Source organism: Rosa rugosa, chromosome 3 (genome assembly GCF_958449725.1).
Source record: "Rosa rugosa chromosome 3, drRosRugo1.1, whole genome shotgun sequence".
NCBI classification, from domain to species: domain Eukaryota; kingdom Viridiplantae; phylum Streptophyta; class Magnoliopsida; order Rosales; family Rosaceae; genus Rosa; species Rosa rugosa.
The window spans coordinates 39,551,072-39,573,375 of record NC_084822.1 but is presented as its reverse complement, the minus strand read 5'-3'; the positions used below and the strand labels follow the sequence as shown (position 1 = coordinate 39,573,375).

Below are 22,304 nucleotides of genomic sequence, written 5' to 3'. Positions count from 1 at the left end.
GCTATTTGAGACGGTGAGAGTGATGCCACTTCCTGAGCAAGCGAGAGTGTTTTTGCTGCCTGATGAGTGATGAGACCACGGGCGTGATCTCGCTGCCTAATGAGACGGTGAGAGTGATTATTTTGGTCAGATCCATGAAGAAGTCTCAGTGAAAGAAAGATGGATCGACTTAGAGAGAGAAATTGAGCAAATGTGGTGAGTTATTTGTTATTGTTGCATTCACAGCAAAGATCTTCTGTTGTGCTGGGGCACACATATCGACCATAAGTGGACGGAAAGGGCTGTTGTATTTTAGAGAAAGTTTGTTATTCAATCATGTATAGTAGAAGACAAATCTTGTCTTAGAACAATAATTTGCATGCCTCTACTCAATATAAAAAACCTATACAAATGCATATCTTGACTATTTCTCTTATTTTCTTAATATTACGATATTTTTTTCTTCTTCTAACTTTATTGAAATCCCCTCACATAGATAATACCAATTTGTTGATAAAGATACTACTAATTACACTACAGTGATTTCTTAACCCACATGGAATTTACCTAATTATTCTTAAAAAAAAACTTCCATCACGACGGAAAAACTTATGTTAAGTGATAAGAGTAACTTACTAAAACAAATTTCCTTGGTAAACATGCAATGTCTCACTTGCTTTTAATAATTAGTGACTGGCCTGTGATGGGCGGATGTGAGAGACATTCACATTCCTGCTATATATAAGTTATAACAGTTGTGGGGAAGAACCCTTCTCTTCTACTTTGAATCAAAGGGAATTTAACTGCATAATACTTTTAACTAGTTAAATTTTGCACCAATAAAGTGATTGTTTATCCAAAGGTAATTTTGACATGAAAGAGAGATTTCATTTATCTCATAGCTAGAACGGCACATAGGGTAGATCCCTATACTTGCACCATAAATCAGTGACCAAGTAGATTATTAAAAATCAGTACTATCATTAATATATTGAAGCTCACTTCTTCAAAAAGAGCCTACAAAAGACAAAAAAATCTCTAATCACCTAAACAAATAAATGAATATTCCACAACCAATGCACTTAATTGTGGTATGACTAGAAGAGGCTTTGATCAAATGATTTTACAAAACTTTTTGTATTTGCAGGCTCAACAGACCGAGCGTTAAGTAGTGAGGGTGGCAAGACACCCTACTTAAAAAACTAGCACCGCCCGGTCCTAGCATTAGCGCCAAGAGATACCCAGAAAATCTTAACACTGAGCCACAACCCGACAAAGGTAGGTCCAAGATCAAGCATAGCGGTAGCAGCGCCATCAGTAGAGATGGGGAACTCTGTACCTAAAGGTGTGTCAAGCGGCAACCCACACATGGTCGGAACCACGCCACCCTGACCAGTAAAATCTGCACAGTCGATGCCATCTTTGTGCATGGGGAAGAAACCGTCGCTACTGGAATACCAAAGCAAGGGGTATGTATGCTAGTCATCTAATGATGACACAATGATGGAGATGGACTGTTCCGAAGGCCCTTGCTGTGTCTCGGTGGAAAGAGTCAATGGCCAAGGAGAACCCTAGCAGATGCATACATTGTTTCAAACTTTCTAATATCGGTAGTCAGTGATCCTACTATTCAAAGCAATTCAAACCTTAAAATGCACCTTTATAGTTCATAACCAATCCACTTCTCTATTCCTCGCAGTAAAGTGGAGTGCCGGTGGTAGTGGGAAGATGAGTCACCAAATCACTTAATATCATACAAATAACGTAGCAACATGTGAACAAATTAGCCTCGACAAATCACTATTCCATTAGCACAAAAATTAAAAGATTTGGATTCTAACTTTCCCTGGTTCTAGATTCCGTTAATGCCTCTTAGAAAGGCAAAACCTATAGAACGGATCATGTTGGAGTAAGGTTGTACCTAGGTTCGATCTTGTCCAATGTTTAGTGGAACCGTAGACTAGCTAATGGATACAGCTACAAGAAGGGCTATGTGATGTTATGGATTTGTAGATGCTAAGCTTGCTACTGCATTGTGCTTTGCTTCTGCCATTTCAACTTCACATGCATCAGCACTTGTAGACCTTTCATTTTCCATTGTCACTTCTTTGAGCCTTGCTAGTTGTATGGCACGTAGCTCGTATCTGATAATCAGAAGATAATGTTAAATAGTGTGTCTGCAGATCTAAAGTCATTAAAATGAAGGCTAACACTGAAATGAGTAAACAATTTTCATGATTCCATTCCAAAGCACTCTGCTTATCACGCTAATCATGAAACTAAATTACTTGCTGAAGATGTGTTAGCTGGAGATACTTCATCATTCTGTTCGCCGTTATTAACAAGCAAACTTCATCTACAGGAACTGAAGAACCGAAGAGTGATAATAGTCCGAAAGAAATTTGAACCGTTTTGGAAACTAGTCATGGACTTGTGTGCCTCTGGTACTAACAGAGGGAGGGGAATCAATTATGCCTAAAAATGTTATCTAGCTAAGCATCATGTTATTGCCAACAAACTTTTTACAGGGAACAACACTAAATGATTGTATATCAACATAAATTCAATAACCTTAGAAGCTTTACCATATCAGACGTAATCAAAGAGCCTGGTGCTATCACATAAAATATTTTGTTCCTTCATTTGAAAGGCTTGTTCGTTACAAGGTTGAAATGGTGGATGTCCAGGTGTAAGTTCACAAAATCAAACAAAGTTATACTGAAAGGGTTAATTTTGGCTTTAAACTAATGAGCAAGTCAAAGTGTAGAGTATGCAATTGTTGAGATTACTGGACCATTTTTGCTTGATTGCTGTTCTAATTTTTTGTTCTATGATAGAAATGAGGTCAACAGTCTAGAGCTCTATCAGAAGCTATCTGTATGTACCGAGCACTTACGTGATCAGCTGGAAATTCAAAACAAATTTAAAGCAAACCAATCATACACATATTCCTTAAACCTGGCTATCAATCATCAAACCATGCTCTGAAATGACATTGGTGAAAACCAATTAAAAGATTGGAAACTTACTCGGCCACCTGTTTCTTGACAAGCATAAAGTATACTCTCCAAAATTGATGTTCCTTCATGTGGCCTGGGCATAGCTTATATCTTAGGTGGGAAAGTTCCTGAAAAACAAAAATGATACAAATTTTGCTTGAAATGATTTTATGATGCTGTTAAGTTATAACTTATCAGAAATCTAGCTCTGGTGCCTAGGATATCCCCTTATAACAGTTTGATTCAATTCCTAAGCTACTGTCGTGAAAATTAGTTTTATTTTGGCTACAAAGTTCAACATAATCAGAGGCACCAGCCAATTGAAAAAGGAAAAATTCCAAATTGTTACTGGAATAGTTGCATTTAGAGTTATTAATTGGACAAGAAATACAAAAACCAATAAAATCAACCTTCACTTTTGAAAGCACAAGCATGGCATGCCTTTCCTGCCATTCCGAGAGATCTTTCTGAATGTTGCTTGAAGTTGTCAGAGAGTTGTCACCAGAAGTAGCTCCTTCATCATCTGCACCACAATCAATTCAATGTACATACTTAAATTGAAGAACGAGAATAAAATAAGCTTAAGAACCATTACAGTCTTTGTGCACTGATGCATGGAATCAAATGCATGAAAAGAAACCAAGCCTCTAGATTTAAGAGTTAATCAACACTTAACCACATCACAGTTAGTCAAACTCGTTATCAAGCTTAATCACTAATTCATTTTCTCTCAACTGCTCAAAACATCAAAACAACATAAGTTGGACTAATGCAATCTATCCTAGTTTCTAGAGTTTTCTGTTTTTGCACTTACTTACAGATGGTTGTAGTGGCAAGCCAAATTATCATTATTCTAATTATTCATTTGAAGAGAAACAAATTTTATTAATTCTTATATATATACACACAAGTTTTATTGATCACAAAGCATGATAAACAAAAATGGACTAGGAGTCCACACAGGAAACAAAAAAGGACTAGGAGTCCACACAGGAAAAAGGATAATATAGAGCATAACACACACACACACACACACACACACAGAGGCTGCATCGAAACCAGCCTAACCAAGACAAAACGCCTAAACTATTGCTGGCTAGACCATATTAATTTGAAATCAGATTCCTACGCCCATTTGTAGTTCTCTCGAAAAGAAATCTCTACAATTTATTGTTTCCTACAAATGTAAGTCTTGAGATGTATTTGACTATCAGAATTACAAGAGCTGTGCAATAGCAACTCAAACAGAATCCTTTTGTCTCCGTAAATACTTTCCTACTGAAACATCAAATCATATTTCCTACTTCACCTTTTATCCAATATATTTGGCATGATGGGTTTGGTCGTTCAAAGCAAAGTCAACCAGTTTCAGTATTTTCTTCTCATATTGGAACGAGAATATGCCTATTTTTGTGTGTGTGACAGGAAACATGCATTAACTGAAGGGAATAAGAAAAACTTACTATGCAGCAGCAACATACCTAAAACACAAAAACAAAGACAAATATTTTTCTTTGAAGAAACAAGATTATATTGAAACAAGAAAACGTACAAATGATTAATAAGGAATCCACAACCAGAAAACAGGAAATGAGTTCAAAAGATCTCTAGAACCTACAGGACAAGGAAAACTCAAGAACATAGACAAACATCACTTCCCAGCAGCTAGCATGTCAAATATAATAGGAGAAAGAGATTAACCTCTAACATCAAGAGATCTTCCACTCCTTACCCCACCTCATATAACCCATAAAACTACCAACAAGAAACCCCAGAAGGTGATACATTTCTTCCCTTGTCCAAAGCTTGAAAGTGAGTACTCAACAGCTCAAAACCGCACCTTGGAATAACCCAAACAGCTTCAATCTCTCCAAACAACTTGTACCACAATTAAATAGAAAAAGGCCAGTATAGAAAGCCATGAACTTTGTCATAAGTGTTAACCCTCCTATGAGCCACCACCAATCAAGAATTCTAATTTCCAAAGGGGCTCTTTCATTCCTAAATATGAGTAAAAGGAGGATCCACTTTATTGTAAAAAAAAGTACTACTAGGATTTGCAGGAGAACAACCCTGGCCGTTCTAACTTCCATCTTCTAGAATCCTCTTAAAGGAAACATGCGAGCCCCTTTCAAAGTCTCTCATAGCAACCACCTCAACAATCATTATGATTTCTCATAGAACCAAAATCCCAGTTACAAGGAGACAGAAGCATCCACAAGCTTTGAGATACATTTCTCATGATTTCTGGACAGTAAGTACAGTCAAGGATTCATCACTTTCAAATGGATGATTTTCTAGCTAGCCATCCTTTTAGAACCTCACCCTATCCTCATTCCCCACCACAAATTTAAGACACTGAAGGAAAGAAGAATAACCATGGGAAATATCTTTCCATGGACTACAACTTGATCCTCTCAAAGAGGGCTTTGCATCCCATCCATTTACAGCTTCCCCGTATGTACTTCTACTTACAGCATGCCACAAACAAAAAGGTTCCTCACAATACCTTCAATTATAAGCAATTGTTGGAGAAAAATTCCTAAATTGGTTCAAACAATCCATACGGCATTCGAAATTTTCTCATCTAAATCTCCAAGGAATGAAGCTACTTAAACCGAAATGTATGGAGAATGGGCAGCCAAAAATTGAAGCAACATGAGCAAACAGCATGGGATTTCTTTTCCTACACAAATTCATGATTTTTCGAGAATAACTGGGTTTATTTCTGAACGAGAAATCAGAAATTTATTTGGTATTCAAAAGATTCAAATTCTTGTAGAAAAGCAAAGTGGCTGCACATCAAGATCATTCTCAGTAACAGAGGGGGGTAATAGACTTCTCATGGCAACTACAAAGAGTAAGGCATTTGGAAGCAATTGGCAGTAGGTTACAGCCCTCAACAGAATGGAATAGCAGATATAAAATGCCAAACAGTTTTGGAGATGGTGACTTCCAAGTTGACACTACGAATAAGCTTTTGGTTGGAAGGGGCTGCACATACAGCTGCGCATACTCACAAAAGCTGGCCAACTAAGGCTTTGAAAAACAATACTCCACTTGAAGGTTCAAGGATTGAAGGCTTCAAGCCATTAGTAAGTCATTTTAAGAATTTTAGCTCTATTTTTATGCTCAAATCCCTGCAGAAAGAGAACTAAATTTGATAGAAAAGGCCAAAAATGCATTTTTTTTTTTAGGTATCTTTCCAGCCCAAGAGGATAAGCACTTAAGAATTGTGAAATTCTTTTTAATGAAAAGGCTGGCTGGGATCAGAATGAAAATAAAGTGCAGAATATGAAAATGAAATTTCTAACAGCAAGGAAAACGGCAAGAAGAAGATGAGATTCTCAGTCACCATCATCTCCAACAATCAATTCAATTACAAATCCTTCCTCCCCAAATTACTCTTCATCACAGTCTTCCATTAAGTACCCAAAGGATATGCATGAAACCTGCATTTTTCTCGTATAGAACCCGAAATCTTTGGAGAGGTCTAAAACTTGATGTTTCGGTGACACCATCGCAAGAGGACATATGTTGATAATCCAAAAGTCCAAGAAGTCATTGGGGGAGAAATGGATCTTAAATACGAAGTTCAACTTGAATACTGGCTGATATACTCACAGGATTATGCAGAAAGCATGTTGAGGTTAATGCACGCTCCCCTAGTGTATAGACTATTACATCTCAACACTTATTATACACAGTTGCAATGGCATACCAAATTCAATTCATCATAGACTTCCAAGGAGTCATTGCAGTTCTCTCTAGAGTCTAGATAACAAACCTCTACAGCTTAATGTTCCTATGAATGTAACCCTTGCTGATGTATTTCAATATTATAGTGCAAATCTCTTGCAACTCAAACAAAGCCAAAGCCCTTCGTCGTAACTACTTTCCTACTTCCCTATCTCCTAATCAACTCTTAGTGCAACAGAAAATCATATCACCCAATACACAAAGCAATGTTCTTTTAGTTTGGTTTTTCTCTGGGACCGAATAGAATGGCATAAGATGAGAAGAGTGATAAGAGGGGGAGGTCGATCATACCTGGGAGAGGGAAAGTCTTGAAGGTTTCTACAGTGAAAGACTTGACATGATTGATCAACTGCTCCGTGACTCCAAGTAGCTCTTCTTGAGGTTCATTTGGCTTTGGGGGATCTGGGTTCTGGGTCTTTTCAGTGTTCCGTAGAAGGGTGCGCCGGAACCACGAAGATAAGTCCATCGGCTAAGTGGTGGCAATGCGCGGTGAAACAGAGATTGTGACTCGTGACTTGTGTTGTTGGAGAGTGATTGGTAAGTTTGTTTTTTTGAGGAGACAAAAATAGTGTTTGGCTTTTACGGCTTAGTATGGATTAAGGGCCTAATTCCGGCCCGAATGGGGGTTCGAGATGGAAAAATCGGGGATTGAGGATGGAACAACATGGGGATTGAGGTCGGACCTCGGATCCTCGCCGGATTTAATATTTTGTGATGTTTAATTTGAATTTAGTTGAAAAAATAGTTTGTAGGTGAATTGGAGCTCGAGGCATTGAATCAAATTAGATTACAAATAACAAAATACGGGGAACGAGACTCCCGAAAGAAACTCTGCGACACAAGTGAGGACAACTAAACACCCGATGATTAGCAGAGATGTAGATATGGAAAGTTTTACAGGGATGAGGGTGGTGCAGGCAAATCCAACCCATTTCCGCCTGTTGTTAACCCTACTACTCGTGAGTAGTCAAAGTACTTTTGGAAACATAGAGAGTTGGACCATTAGACGATCAAGTTGAGTTTAAATTATAAATAGAACCAACGAGCTTGTATGAGACTGTTTCTAAAACCGGTAAAAGGGTAATGAGTACTTTTACAGTCGAATTCTCATTTTGATTTCTTTTTCTTGTAACCTGAAAAGGTCTACTACATGTTCATAGAAACACACAAAACATCCAATACGAGTGGAAGGGGGTATTGATGAGTTCATTAATGATTCTAGTCAAGAAGAGCTCGATCCGATCCATATCTGGTTGGATCGAATAAAGAAGTTGGCAATTAGTTGATCCCAATTAATTGAGGTTTTGATGGAGACCTAAGTCTAGTTCATCATCAGAAGACGTTTAAATATTCAATCATGTCTCATTGGGTAGCATGCATTTATCAAGATGGTCGAATGCAGCTGTCTCCAGATCGATGTTAATTGGTTAGTGTCACATCGAAACCAATATGACATAGGATGCCCTATTAATAATTATGCCATGTCTCAATTTCACTAATTGTTGTTGATCGATTTCCTTTTCTTTTGTGATCAAAACACTTGGCGTGCAATATTCCAATGATGCGACTGACTTTGGCTCACCACCACAACAACAAAATTCACGCCTTCTATCCACAATAATACACACCTATCTATGTAATATATATCATCATCCTAAAAGGCTGAAATCTTTACCATGCTATAATGATTCTAAATGAAGCAACGTACATATACTCATCTGGGTATATGCATGTCAATCAGTTCAAGTGTTGAAGATATACAAATGTAGCTACAATCTAAAAACAAGAAATGAACATTTTACCCGAGGGTCAAAGCTACGAAAAAAGAGTAGTTATCCCATACCATATTGCAATATAGTATTGTCTGACTCTCGTATTTTTCTATTAAGAAATAAAATCGTTGTGTAACTGGTGTCACATAATTATATGGTCATGTGATTTTGTATAACGGAGAGGACATAATAAACTGGTTATGTATGACAATTGTTGGGGATACTACTTTTTAGCCTCCTCGATCTGAATAGAAAGAACTCAACTCCAGACCCTAATTTGTTGTTTTCAACCAAGTAGAGAATCTATGAGCACTTTCATATTATCAATCGGCACAAATGCAAAAACCTATAGAACATGTAAAGTTATGATGCTACAAAGTTGAGAGTTGTAACTTTAGTGGTAAATGTAATATTTTCTCACATTACAATAAGAGTTCGATTTTTATCTTCTTAATTTATTAGAATCAATTTATATTTCTTAAACTTTAAATAGCTTACATAAGAAATGCATGTCCTACGTTCTATCTCTCAAGACTCTCCGATTTAGGGTAAACTTAAGCGATTCTACATTTGTACATTTCTTTGCATTAATGAATGATTATGCATTTTTTTTTTCTTTTATTTATTTATTTATTTATTTTCTACTTTTTTTTTTCTTCCTTTTTTTTAAAAAGAGGATCAAAAGATTTCACTCCTATCTCCATGGTGACTCGAACCCATGACTTCGTCATTAGGTAGTGGGTGATCTAACCACTGAGCTAACACCACTTCATCAAATGATTATGCATTTGGATATTAAAAAAAAGTACGGAACAAATAACAGTTGTAAACTCAATTCCTCTCGTCTTGGATTATTACATGCAATAACCCTAAGTTGCTGTTTTCACCAACCTAAGAAACTACCAAGTTAGGGTCGATCATTTGGCACAAACTAAAGATTTTGGTGATTTGGAGGAAACCCATTTTGACTTGAAAAGCATGTTTTTGATACAAGACTTGAAAAGCATTCAAACCCTTAGAATGCACTCATTTGTAGTATGATCCACCACCAATCCTCAAGTCCTTAACTTTAGGATCTTGCTCTGCTCTCCATGCGTACCATTATGGTTAATCTATGCACCAAAGCTCATTAGGCCTGTGACAATTGACAAATGACAAATATGATATGTTACACATGAAACAGCCAAACAGGTTTCATGATCTTGACTGGAACCAAAAATTTTTTTGTATGCATCTCAAAACAAAGCAATGGTGGTGGTAGTGGAAGATATGATCTGATATCAAATCAAATGACGATATCATTACTAGCAAAATGTAATAATGTGTGGTCGGATCCACTTTGCCCTACATTACATTTTTAAAACCTTAATTTGATATGAGACACTGCAGGTGGTGGTGGGCAATCATGAATTATATAAAGTTATGAAAAGTGGCCACACCATTCACCACACATTTATCCAAAACTTGGTTCTATTTTTTTCTCTTTTTTGATCGACCTTAAAATTTCTTGGTTTTGATCGATCTCCTCCCTCACGTGGAGTGGTTTTGTCAAATTTTTCAGAAGGGAAAGCTATATCTTTCTTTGTTTTCAACCCTAAATTAGCGTAATTGGGTATAATAGGAGTTTCCTACATGATTTAAGCATTGGAGTTGGAGCTAAAGCTAGCTGCCACCCAAAAATGGATCCTTCATTTCCTCGTTTTGGTGTTGAAAATAGCATAGTTGATGCTTAAGTTACCTCTAACAAAATGATGAAAGTTTCCATAGATCTAGGTTTAACAGATTAACCGTTAATAGTTACTTAATTGGTAGTTTGGTACTGTATCGATAGAAATGGCAGCTTGATACTAAACAAAATATTCTTGCTTTTAGACACTCCTCGTGCTGACTAGTTGAACATGTTATAAGATGATTATAAATTTGTAATGGCCGTTATATACATTGCATTTTTGTGATTTAGTTTTTTTTTTTAAATATTTTTTTATGGTCTTATATGTTACGAAGATGAATGATATGTCTTATATTTAATAGATCACTGATCAAATATGAACAAAAGTATCATGTTGGAGAGTAGTTTTCATACTCTATTTGACTATTTCAAAATAGCATGAACTATACGAGTGTGGTTCACTGAAATTCAGTCAAATTTTTTAACTCTTAATTAATGCCGTAACGCTATTGATTGATGAAAATGGTCATTTTACATGAATAAAATCATACCTTGAAAATCAATATGTTTTTTGCTTAAAAATGAGTCATTTTGTAGGACCACTCGAAAGAGGAGGTGAGTGAAGGGTAGGTGATAATTTTTGGTTGAAGGAATATTTAACTTTTTTTATGGTTTATAGGGGACAAAAAGTAAAAGATGTCAAACCAAAATAACAACCTTTTCACTTTCCCGCTTTTTTGCCACGAGAGGTTTTGACTTTGTCCGCAAACAAAGGCCTCCTTCTCCTTTGTGTGTGCCTTTGAATTAGAAATACATTTAATCCCAACAAAACCAGGAAGAGATCCTGCAAGATTTTAAGTGAGATTTCAATACCCCATTGAAAAAGAAAGTAAAGGTAGAAAATTTAATCTATGATGATGACCCACCAAAGAGAAGGAGGCCCATTGCTTTGGACAGTTGCAATCTTTGTTTTGCCGCAACACTTGTTTGACGAAATGGCCAAACACTTCTTCACCAACAGCAACATCTCCAACTGGGTTCCTTCTGTCCCTCTCGTTCCCAGTTCAGTTCCCAGTTCCCTCATTCAACCCCACCATCTTTTTCTCTTTGCTTCATTCACATTCCCATTTTCTCTCCTCCATGGACCGCGGCGGGGACAAGCAGCACCACCAGCAGCTCTCTTTGCCTAAGAGTGCAAGGCAGCAGCACAGATATAACGAATGGTTTGTTGTTTATTTTTCCTTTGTTTTCAGTTCTGTTTCACCCGAATACTTTGCGCTTTTCTTGTTCTATTGTTTTGCCCGAGTGATACTTCAAGTTGTGTGTTTAATGTCTCTTTTTGCTTAGATCTTGTAATCTACTTCTGTTCTACTTCTGTTTATCACAGACCTACAGTTGCAGTGCTTTTTTTTTTTTCATCTTGTCTTTATTAGTTCTTGTGTTTTTGTTTTCGCTTCTCTTTTTTGACGACATGTTTTCGCTTCTCTTTCTCTCTTTTGATGTTATAAACATGTAGCTGAGTTGAGATTACTGTTCTCTCCAGTACCAATGTTCTTTTCATTGTTTTCTTTTCTTATTGGTTTCTTGGGTGCAAGTGTATAACCTCAAAGGGCTCTGAAAAAAGTGAAAAGTCTTTATATCAATGTGAAGTACTAATTCCATGTACTTTGTGTTCTATTATGATTTGTATGCTTACTATTTAAGTACTCCTGATTAACCAAAAACAAAATTAGACGCTTTGATGATATATGTAAGATTTAATCTTTGGCTGTTAATGTTATGTAGGATTTTCCGGGATGTTCCAAGTGATATTACAATAGAAGTGAATGGAGGTGCTTTCTCACTGCATAAGGTAACTACTTGCTATTGATTCTGCAATTCTTCAGTACTTTCTTCTTGGAAACAGATTGATCAGAAGGACTTGCAACAAATTTTTATAGGGCAGAGAATATGTTTAAATCTATAACACGACTCATATTCTCACCTTTTTCATATACTTTTGATCTAATGTTATTCTGGAATGCAGTTCCCTCTTGTCTCTCGAAGTGGGCGCATCCGGAAGCTAGTAGCTGAACATAGAGATTCTGATATCTCAAGGGTGGAGCTTCTTAATCTACCAGGAGGCGCTGAAACATTTGAGTTGGCAGCGAAATTCTGTTATGGTATTAACTTTGAAATCACATCAGCAAATGTTGCGCAGCTGTGTTGTATATCCGATTTCCTTGAAATGACTGAAGAGTTCTCAAAAGACAATCTTGGCTCGCGTGCTGAAGAGTATCTCGAAAGCATTGTTTGCAAGAGTCTTGAAATGTGCGTTGAAGTTTTGCAACAATGTGAGACTTTACTTCCTCTAGCTGATGAGCTCAGAGTAATTAGCCGCTGCATAGATGCAATCGCCTCAAAGGCCTGCGTGGAGCAAATTGCTTCAAGCTTCTCCCGCTTGGAGTATAGCAGCTCAGGAAGGCTACACATGAACAGGCAAGCCAAATGTGATGGGGACTGGTGGATAGAAGATCTTTCTGGCCTCCGGGTTGACTTGTACCAAAGAGTCATAACAGCCATGAAGTGTCGTGGAGTCCGCCCCGAGAGTATCGGTGCATCTCTGATGAACTATGCTCAGAAGGAGTTGACAAAGAAGTCCAGCTTATGGAACCCACCTGGCCAGACAAAAGTTGATGTAAATTCAACTGGGCACGAAAAACTAGTGGTTGAAACGATTGTCAGCCTTCTTCCTGTTGAGAAACTTGCTGTTCCAATCAACTTCCTTTTCGGGCTTTTGCGAAGTGCAGTGATTCTTGATTGCACAGTTGCTTGCAGACTTGATCTGGAGAGGAGGATTGGGTCTCAGCTGGATATTGCTTCTCTTGATGATCTTCTGATACCATCTTTCAAGCACTCTGGTGATACTTTGTTTGATGTGGATACGGTGCATAGGATTTTAATTAACTTTTCTCAGCAAGAGGATAGTGAAGAAGAAGAAATGGAAGATGGTTCTGTTTTTGAATCTGATAGTCCTCATTCGCCTTCCCAAACCGCGCTTTTTAAGGTTTCAAAGTTAGTGGACAACTACCTTGCTGAGATTGCTCCTGATGCAAACCTCAAGCTCACTAAATTTCTAGTCATTGCTGATGCTTTGCCTGAACATGCACGAACTGTTCATGATGGGTTATATCGAGCCATAGACATCTATTTAAAAGTATGTCTTTATCATCTTTTTCCTCGGAATTATGCAATATGCTTCACTTATGCATTATACACTCTTGTTTTCTAGTTACTAATTAAGTTCCTTAATTATGGAGATATTTCATTTAATAAGTCCTTTTCTGTGACAGGCCCATCAAGGTTTATCAGATACTGACAAGAAGAAGCTCTGCAAACTAATCGATTTCCAAAAGCTCTCTCAAGAAGCCGGTGCACACGCTGCACAGAATGAGCGCCTCCCTCTCCAGTCGATAGTACAAGTTCTTTACTTTGAGCAATTAAGGCTCAGAAATTCCTTGGGCTGCTCTAATGGTGAAGACGAACACAAGCCAATGCACCAGTCATGGCGGATCAGCAGTGGTGCACTCAGTGCAGCAATGTCTCCTCGAGACAACTATGCATCATTGAGGCGAGAAAACCGTGAGCTAAAACTTGAGCTAGCTCGGCTACGAATGAGACTAAATGATCTTGAGAGAGAACATGTCTGTATGAAGAGGGATATGGAAAAGTCCAACTCTCGTAAATTTATGAGTTCTTTCTCCAAGAAAATTGGCAAGCTAAGCTTCTTTGGACATAGTTCTTCAAGGGCATCCACTTCTCCATCAAGACAATCATATAGAACGGATTCTAAGGTGATCGAAAGAACATGTGCAAGCATAGATTAGGTAATCCACATTACGAAGAAGTTTTTCTGTTTTGTTGATTAAGTGCAAGTCATGCTTGAATTTTTGCTTCTTTGTTACGCTTTTTCAATCACCTTGTACATAAGATTTGGTGTTTTGAGTAAGCAATAGCAGGGAAAGCTTCTTGATTGCAAGTGATGCTTTTGAGTGAATAATACAGTTTTGATTTTGTGTAAAATTTAAATCATCATATAATTTTTAAAGTGACATGCAGGATAATACTCATATATATACAATCTAGCTGCTTGACATGAAGTTTATATAGAAAATTTTCTCTTGGCTGTAAAAGTATATCAGAGAATAGAACAAACAAATGAAAGTATTAACTTATATAGCTGATCTAGTAAGGTAACAAGCATTGGTGCATAAACAACATACAAAATATGATTCAGTCTGAATCATCAATATTTATAGTCTGGATATGGCATCCGACAATCAGCGGCCTTGGTTTGCCGCTCCACATAGTCGTCTGGCAAGTCAAATCTCACTATAAGTTGACGCAACTTACGAGCACTATCTGGTTTTCTTATACAAGATTTCAGGGCGGGGACCTGTTTACTGGTTGTAAACTTGAGATCACCAAGTTTGCCAGTAATGCTACCGAGGCTAGCTTTACCTTTTCTAGTCTCATTTTTTGAAGATAGAGATGATGATTTTCGTTTAGGCTCTGCCTGAGCTGTCTTGTGGCCTACCAACACCGGCGCAGACACCCTTTGTACATTTCTTCGTACTTCTTTGTCATAGTCTTGTTCTTCAGCAGGACACACAGTAGTAGTAGCACAAGATATGTTCAAGAACTGATGCTTAAGCCACCGCCTGTGCTCTTTGTACTTTGGTGTCATCCCAGCATCTGTCCTGTTGGGTGGGAAGGTCTTTTTCGATTCTTGTTGAGCTTGATCTTTCGGAGACTCTTGTTGTTTCTGCTGCGAAGCAGAAGGTGAAGACTGATCAGAATCAGAGTTCTCTCTAGCTTTAAGCAACTGATAGATAGTGCGGTTAGGAACTATGAAGAACACTCTTCCAGCGGTTCCAGGGGTCAAAACTGCTTCTGGCTTAACCACAATCCATGGGAACTCGAAGATATCGGGGCGAGTGATGCTGTGCCTCGGGTACCTTCTCATGACCTCAGCTGCAGTAATTGGTACCCGATGAATCTCCACTCGCCTACCAGGGCGCACCAGTTTCAGCACACCTGCTTCCTTTGCTATGGTTCCCATTGCCACTATTTGTCTATTTTTTTCTTAGCAAATAGGTCTAATGAGAACTCTTGTAAGCAAATACGAGTAAAGAAAAACTCAGGAAGAGGGAATATTAGGCTACCTAGGCTCTCTTATTATATTTTCATCCTCTTGCAAGATGATGAAAGTGTTGGCGTGAAATCTCATGAGGAGATTTTGGAGGACATGATAGTTGGCTCCAAGAAATTCATCCGAGAGGATATTTAATTAGTTTCTACTACATTCATATTTTTAAAGATCCTTCCTTTGTTTGCGAGTGCTCATTCGGCTATAGTGGTATTGGCATGCTCTTATCCATTTTTTCTTTTGGTCTAGCTATCCAAATCTTTGTTGAAGGATATCGACATAATGTGTGCCTCTACAAACTAGGGTTTGTTGTAGAGTTGTAATAGGAGTAGTTATAGATTCCCTAATTATGTTTGGACTCTATTACCTTTACGGTACTTTGTAATTCCCTATATATAGGGCTCCTATTATCAATAATACACACAACTATTTCTACACAATTCTATTATCCTACAACACGTTATCAGCACGAGTTCTAACCCTAGCTTCAGAAAAGAAAAGAAAAAAACCTAGAACTTCCTCTCTGCCGCCAACCCAAAACAAAACAAAAAAAAAAAAAATCTCCATTCCGGCCTGCCTCAGCCTCACCTCATCTCATCTCACCTCACCGGCCGAACCTGCAAACCCAGCAGCCCAGCCCGGCCGGCCTCCTCCCCAGCGCCCCCGCGCCCAGACGCCTGCGGCTCAGCACACCAGCCTCACCCCAGCAGCCCACTGCAGCCCCTGCTGCCTGCACTGCTTCCTGCGCGCTGCTGCCTCCCTGCCAGCACACCACAGCCTCCCTGCCACTGCGCTGCTCCTGCTGCACGTCCCTGCCAGCCTACCGCGACCCCGCAGCCCGCTCAGCAGCCCTGCAGTACGCTGCGACCCCGAGCACCGCTAAGCAGCCCCGCAACCCCGAGCACCAGTACGCTGCTTCCCTGCACCCATACCACCAGCGAACTGCAGCAGCGACCCACTAGCAGCACCGCCTCCGATTTGCACCACCAGCAGCAGCCCAGTCCGCCTGCAGCCTAGGAGGAAGAAGAACGAACGAAAGAAAGAAGAAGAAGACCGAAAAAAAAAAATAATAAAAAAAAGAGAAGGGCTGGGCCCGAAAAAAAAAAAAGAAAAAAAGGGAAAGGGTTGGGCCCGGAAAGAAAAAAAAAAAGGAGAAAGAAGAAAAAAAAAAGGGGAAGGGAGAAGGGCAGCCCACCAACTGCCATTTCCGACCAGATTCCAGCGATCTTATTTTAGCTACACGCCTGCATCAACACGCGCGTGTCTTCAAGCCAAGAACAATCACGTAAGTTTTTATAATTAAGGTTGCTGCTTTCTTGTATTTAAATTCCTTTTATTTTCTGCAAATATTGGAATATATGTTGCCAAATGAGTTTGATATTTAACAAAGCGGAATTGTGGGGATTCACGCTTAACGAACTAAGAGTGTTCATAATTAAACGAACTAAGAGTGTTCGTGTGAACTAAGAGCGTTCACAATGCTTGGACTAAGAGCGTCCGTAAGCATCAAATTGTGACCATATTAAAACATCATTGTTTGGTCTAATCCAAAAGAGATTCTTGGAAATTGATTTCTTGGTAGCATAGCTCGGAAATCTTATTATTTAGTTTTCGTGGAAGTTTAGCTCCGAAACTAATATATTTTCTCTTCTTATTTTCAGGATGTCGAATGAACCTAGACTCGACTTTCCCATGCTTGACTCAACAGGCTCAGATTACCACAGTTGGGTAACCGATGTTGAGAACCATCTCACTTCAAAGGGAATATTACCCATAATCCAGGCACCTAACCCGGATCTTGTGTTCATCAGAACATCTGCAAAGAATGCTCAAGCAGTTATCTTGATGCGACGTCATATGGACAAAGCACTCAGATTGGAGTATATGTCGATCAAGGATGCAAGAGAGCTATGGGTAGCGCTAGAAGAGCGTTTTGGCAATGTCCAAGATTCCCTCCTCCCTGACTTGAAAGTTCAATGGAACAATCTGCGCTTTGCTGACTTCAAGTCTGTTGCTGAATATAATTCAGAGGCTCTTCGCTTACAATCCATGTTGCGATTCTGTGGACAACCTGTCACAGAGCAAGAGCTAATTGAGAAAACTCTCTCCACCTTCCCCGTCTCAGCCATTGTGGTATCAAAGCAATACCGTACTGAGGTTAATGCTGGACGGATCACGAGGTTTCATCAGCTTATCAATATCATATCTGTAGCTGAGAAACATGATAACATACTCGTGAGAAATTATAATTCAAGGCCCATTGGAACTAAGAGCGTTCATGAGGCGAATTATAATGCACCCAAAAGAGGGCGCAAGGAGCGAAACCCTAATGAGGGACATGAAGGACGTATGGGTCCATATAACCGCCCTAATAAGGAAGGAAACCGCAAGTTTGGTGCGGATACACGTGGTGGCAATGTCACACGTGGGGGAGATGGTCGTGGTCGTGGTCATGGTGGTTGCGCCATGGCTCGTGGTGGAGGTACCATGGGTCGTGGTGGTGGCACCAACCCTCCTAGGGAACGCCCACAACGTGCACAACGTGCACCTCAATTAAAGGGAGGCAACCGCAATGATGAGTGTCATCGATGTGGATCAATTGAGCATTGGTTCAAGCAATGCAAGGCAAGTGAGGAACTAGCTGCAAGATACAGGGCATATAGGGACCTGAGAGAGCAAGAAGTGTACCTTGCAGAAGAAGAAGAAGATGGTGGAGATGTCAATCTCACCATAGAGGACTTCAAAGCTGAAGATGAAGTGCACATGGATGCAACAGACTTTGATTAGATTAGTCCTTTTTATTTTTCCAAGAACTTTTGTAATGGCAATTTGCCTTAGTCAATAAATGACAATTGTATTAACTCTTTCTTATGTGGCGGACCCAATAAAATGTGATGTCTAGGAAAGTCATTGAGATTATTGGTACTTAAGAGAGCCTCGCTCCACCAACATCTCTCTCTACTTCCCTGGTCATATTTGATTGGAGTTACCAAACGGATAGAGTGACTACAATGTGTCTTACTTTGATTTTATTTTGGATTAGACTTTGGAAACTTTGATGTAATCATTGGCTATTAATAAAGTGTCAATTCTTTTACTTAATGTCTTGGACATACATTAATTCGAACTTTATTATATAAGAGCCAATGTTTTTCATGTGGAAACACATTATGAGAATGGACAGAGTTCCTTTGCATCACCTCTAATGACTACGAACGTAAACGAGTATTAGAGAAACTTATGTGTCGCTCTAGTGGGTTGTATGCAACCACTATTTGAGTTATTGAATCCAACTATGTCATGAGAGACGACTTATGGGATTTTGGCACATATAGGCTTTGACATGATGATCCGTGTATTAAAGACTTTACACAGACATCCATTTTCAGAACGAAGAAAAGTAAGAACCAAGAATTGGTTCGAGGAGCTGCACATGCGCCTCATGGCGTCATGATTGTGCAAAGACAGGCCATACATGGCCAGTGCCGCCTACCCCCTGCGGCAAATACATGGCATTGACGCCATAAACTCCTCTCTCTACTTCTCAAGTCTATTGTGACATTATGGCTTAACCAAAACCTTCATTGGTTGATTATAAAGCCCATGTTTCGTTCTGTAAAGCCTGTTATTTAGGATTGAGACCATCCTATGCAAAGGAGATTGAGGAAATAATTCCATTCTTACAAAGAATCCAAGGGAATTCTATGGATTTGATCAACCAACTTGCGGACCATATAGATGTTTTATGGTGTTGGTTGATACGCAAACACGCTGGTCACGTGTTGTGCCATTATCCACTCGTAATGCTGCTTATACTACACTCCTAGCACATAACATATGGCTACGGGCTCACTACCCAGATCATCCCATTCAGTCAATTTGACCTGATAATGTTAGAGAGTTTACATCGACAGTTTTCGATGACTATTGCATATCATTGGGTATTGATATCAAGTATCATATTCCCATGTACACACCCAATTGATCTCGCGGAAAAGCCACCATTAAACGACTACAATGGTAGCCCGGACATTGGTAATGCGCACCAATATTTCCGCTTGGGTTATGCAATATCGCATGCAGCTATGCTAATTCGTCTACGACTCATAGCAGCCACTCAACTTTTATTTGCGTTACAGCTAGTGACTGGGTTCGAGTCTAATATCTCGTATTTATGCATATTTGAGTGTGCGATTCATGTGCCAATTGCGCCGCCACAGCGCATCAACATGAGTCATTGCAACGAATGCATATATATATATATATATATTTGTTGGACATGAGTCTCCAACTGTAAGTCCGCTATGTAGAACCCTTGACAGGCGATCTCTATTTCGCTGGATTTGCGAATTGTCACTTTGATGAGACAGTCTTCCCGTCGTTAGGGGGAGATTAGAACGTCAATGTTCAACAGGAACGACAGGAATTGTCGTGGTCTGTCCCCACTATGTCTCATCTTGATCCCCTAAAAGTGACGAGATCACATATACTTGCTGCAAACATGCCTGCAAGGATTGATGTCCCCACAAGAGGACATGGTGCCACCCAGAGAAGATGGGTACTGCACCACTACCATGGATGGTAATATGGTGACGCCACAAGGTGGCATAATGGCGTCATAGGCCATGGGTTCCGCTAGAGAGCGTAGGAGACCCATAGGTTCGATGGATTCTCTTCCTAAGAAGAGAGCGAGTTTGGCACAACTTGATCCATTGATCATTGATACTCAAAATCCATCTCATGAGAATATTTTGGATTGTGGTTATGTCCAAGAGACATCGTTGGGGGACGCCTCAATGTTAGAACCAATTCCTGAGAATATAGAGATCTCTACGAACTACACTAGTGTACATGAGGACGTGGAATTATTGAGACCAATGACATCGAACCTTACTCCGTTGAAGAATGCCAACGTAGAGAAAATTGGCCTAAATGGAAAGATGCGATCCAGGTTGAATTGGATTCACTAACGAAGAGGAAGGATTTCGGGCCTGAGATGCCAACACCTCCTAACATAAAACCTGTTGACATTAATAGGTCTTCGTTAGATAGCGTGATGAGAGAAAGAGATGGCAATCTCGCCTTATGGCGCAAGGTTTCTCACAACGCCCTGGAATCGACTACGAGAAGACATATTCTCTCGTAATGGATGTCATTGCACTCCACTACCTTGTCAGTTTGGTAGTTTCCAAATAACTGAACATGCAGCTTACGAATGTGGTCACTACGTATTTCTATGGGGATCTAGATACGGAATATAATGAAGGTTCTTGTGGACTTTGTTTACCCAAGTCAAGTGGCTCTAGACCACGGAGCGCATTTGCAACGAGGTTGAAATGCTCACTAAAATGACTACTTGATTGGGAAGGGATATGATGAACTATGCCCACGCGTTTCCATGACAAGTTCCGGATTTGCAATTGTCGCGGTTTATGTTGATAAACATAATTGGAACCCTTGTGAGTTAAGGAAAACCGCTGAACACCTGAAATCCGAGTTTGAGGGGAAGGACCTTGGGAGAACACGGTTTTGTATACCGTGTCAATAGATGCTTAGACATTTTTGATAAAGTCAAAGATGCACCATGGTCGTCCGTAGTCTTGGCCCTAAAATGGATCCGTTTCGTCCCAGGGATGATGACGAAGACGTGTTAATAGCAGGAATGCTTACTCATGTACAATAGGCGCATTATTGTACTTAGCACAATACAAGACCGGACACCTCAATTGTTATGAACTTGTTGGCTAGATGTAGCCATGCGCCAACGCAACGCCATTGGACTGGTATAAAAACAATCTTTCAATACTTGAGATGTACGATTGATATGGGCTTGTTCTATCCCTACAGAGAAAAGAGATGACGGAAGTGTGGGATCGGACCCCACAAGGCAAAATGCCACCTTCCGTGCTCCTCATCCCCTCCATCAAAATGACAACAAGCACTTCTAAATATTGAAGTGAACCATATCCAATCAGAGGATAATGTAGCGGACTTATTTACTAAGTCGTTACCAAAATCCACCTTCGAGAAACATGTGAAGAGCATCGGATTGAGAAAGTTATCCGAACTCCCATGATTGTAGCAATCAGGGGGAGATATTGACATCAGGGGGAGGCATGATGTCTACATGTTCGATCTCGAAGAGTGAAGGACGTGTTGTGCTCTTTTTGTCCTTCGACCAGGGTTATTTTTGTCCCACAGGGTTTTTGTTACCTGGCAAGGTTTTTAACGAGGCAACAATCAAAGCGTCATCACCAAGTTTGAGCGGCACAAGGGGGAGTGTTGAAGGATATCGACATAATGTGTGCCTCTACAAACTAGGGTTTGTTGTAGAGTTGTAATAGGAGTAGTTATAGATTCCCTAATTATGTTTGGACTCTATTACCTTTACGGTACTTTGTAATTCCCTATATATAGGGCTCCTATTATCAATAATACACACAACTATTTCTACACAATTCTATTATCCTACAACAATCTTCTATTTTCTCTGTTTATAACATTTTAGTATGTTATAATGCAAATGGTCAAATGGTGAACTATACTAATGATTTGATAGACTATGAGAAGATCGTAAAATGAGGCTTCATTCAATATTGTGAATCGAAATACCACCGGATGAATATCTAATCGGTAAACATAATGTCTCAGTGCGTCTAGTCATCTAACATTGTGAATTGTGTAGAGAAATACAATAGCTAGTTGGTATATAGAACATGTCCCAATGTGTGGTCGAAATTGCCAAAATTATTAAAGAATTGTATTGAATCTTTCAAATATGGGAAACCTTATTTTTGTTGAGATTTGAGTGTTTGTTTATATGAAACTAAAGAGTACTTCAATAACTTGCACGCCAGAATTTACGATGGTGCTCAAAAGTATCTAAGAGGGAGTGGTGAAGTGATACCAAACCACAAACCTCAATCCCCCAATAGCAT

At 39.3% G+C, this 22,304-nt stretch overlaps 3 protein-coding genes across 3 annotated transcripts; 2 read left to right on the top strand and 1 right to left on the bottom strand.

Annotated features, from left to right (window-relative positions):
- Nucleotides 1-1,710: 1,710 nt before the first annotated feature.
- Nucleotides 1,711-7,727, bottom strand: LOC133739737 (uncharacterized). The gene is made up of 4 exons (XM_062167529.1): nucleotides 7,029-7,727; nucleotides 3,389-3,501; nucleotides 3,009-3,106; nucleotides 1,711-2,123 (listed from the first exon to the last, which is right to left on the bottom strand). The coding sequence occupies exons 1-4, from the start codon at nucleotides 7,201-7,203 to the stop codon at nucleotides 1,979-1,981; spliced, it is 531 nt and encodes a 176-aa protein (XP_062023513.1). The 5' UTR covers nucleotides 7,204-7,727; the 3' UTR covers nucleotides 1,711-1,978.
- Nucleotides 7,728-11,123: 3,396 nt separating this feature from the next.
- Nucleotides 11,124-14,275, top strand: LOC133739942 (BTB/POZ domain-containing protein At5g48800). Its single transcript, XM_062167766.1, has 4 exons — nucleotides 11,124-11,401; nucleotides 11,964-12,030; nucleotides 12,205-13,374; nucleotides 13,511-14,275. Exons 1-4 carry the CDS (start codon nucleotides 11,319-11,321, stop codon nucleotides 14,042-14,044), a joined length of 1,854 nt encoding a protein of 617 aa, XP_062023750.1. The 5' UTR covers nucleotides 11,124-11,318; the 3' UTR covers nucleotides 14,045-14,275.
- A 1,352-nt stretch (nucleotides 14,276-15,627) lies between these two features.
- On the top strand, nucleotides 15,628-21,824 carry LOC133735413 (uncharacterized). Its single transcript, XM_062162827.1, has 2 exons — nucleotides 15,628-16,651; nucleotides 17,028-21,824. Exon 2 carries the CDS (start codon nucleotides 17,029-17,031, stop codon nucleotides 18,151-18,153), a length of 1,125 nt encoding a protein of 374 aa, XP_062018811.1. The 5' UTR covers nucleotides 15,628-16,651; nucleotide 17,028; the 3' UTR covers nucleotides 18,154-21,824.
- Nucleotides 21,825-22,304: the final 480 nt, after the last annotated feature.

Coding starts and splice junctions, on each gene's coding strand:
- LOC133739737 (XM_062167529.1), bottom strand. CDS start 7,203: ATGGACTTATCTTCGTGGTTCCGGCGCACCCTTCTACGGAACACTGAA. Junction 3,107..3,388: donor TTGTGCTTTCAAAAGTGAAG/GTTGATTTTATT, acceptor TTTGTTTTTCAG/GAACTTTCCCACCTAAGATA. Junction 2,124..3,008: donor GTCAAGAAACAGGTGGCCGA/GTAAGTTTCCAA, acceptor TCTGATTATCAG/ATACGAGCTACGTGCCATAC.
- LOC133739942 (XM_062167766.1), top strand. CDS start 11,319: ATGGACCGCGGCGGGGACAAGCAGCACCACCAGCAGCTCTCTTTGCCT. Junction 12,031..12,204: donor GTGCTTTCTCACTGCATAAG/GTAACTACTTGC, acceptor TCTGGAATGCAG/TTCCCTCTTGTCTCTCGAAG. Junction 13,375..13,510: donor CCATAGACATCTATTTAAAA/GTATGTCTTTAT, acceptor TTTCTGTGACAG/GCCCATCAAGGTTTATCAGA.
- LOC133735413 (XM_062162827.1), top strand. CDS start 17,029: ATGTCGAATGAACCTAGACTCGACTTTCCCATGCTTGACTCAACAGGC.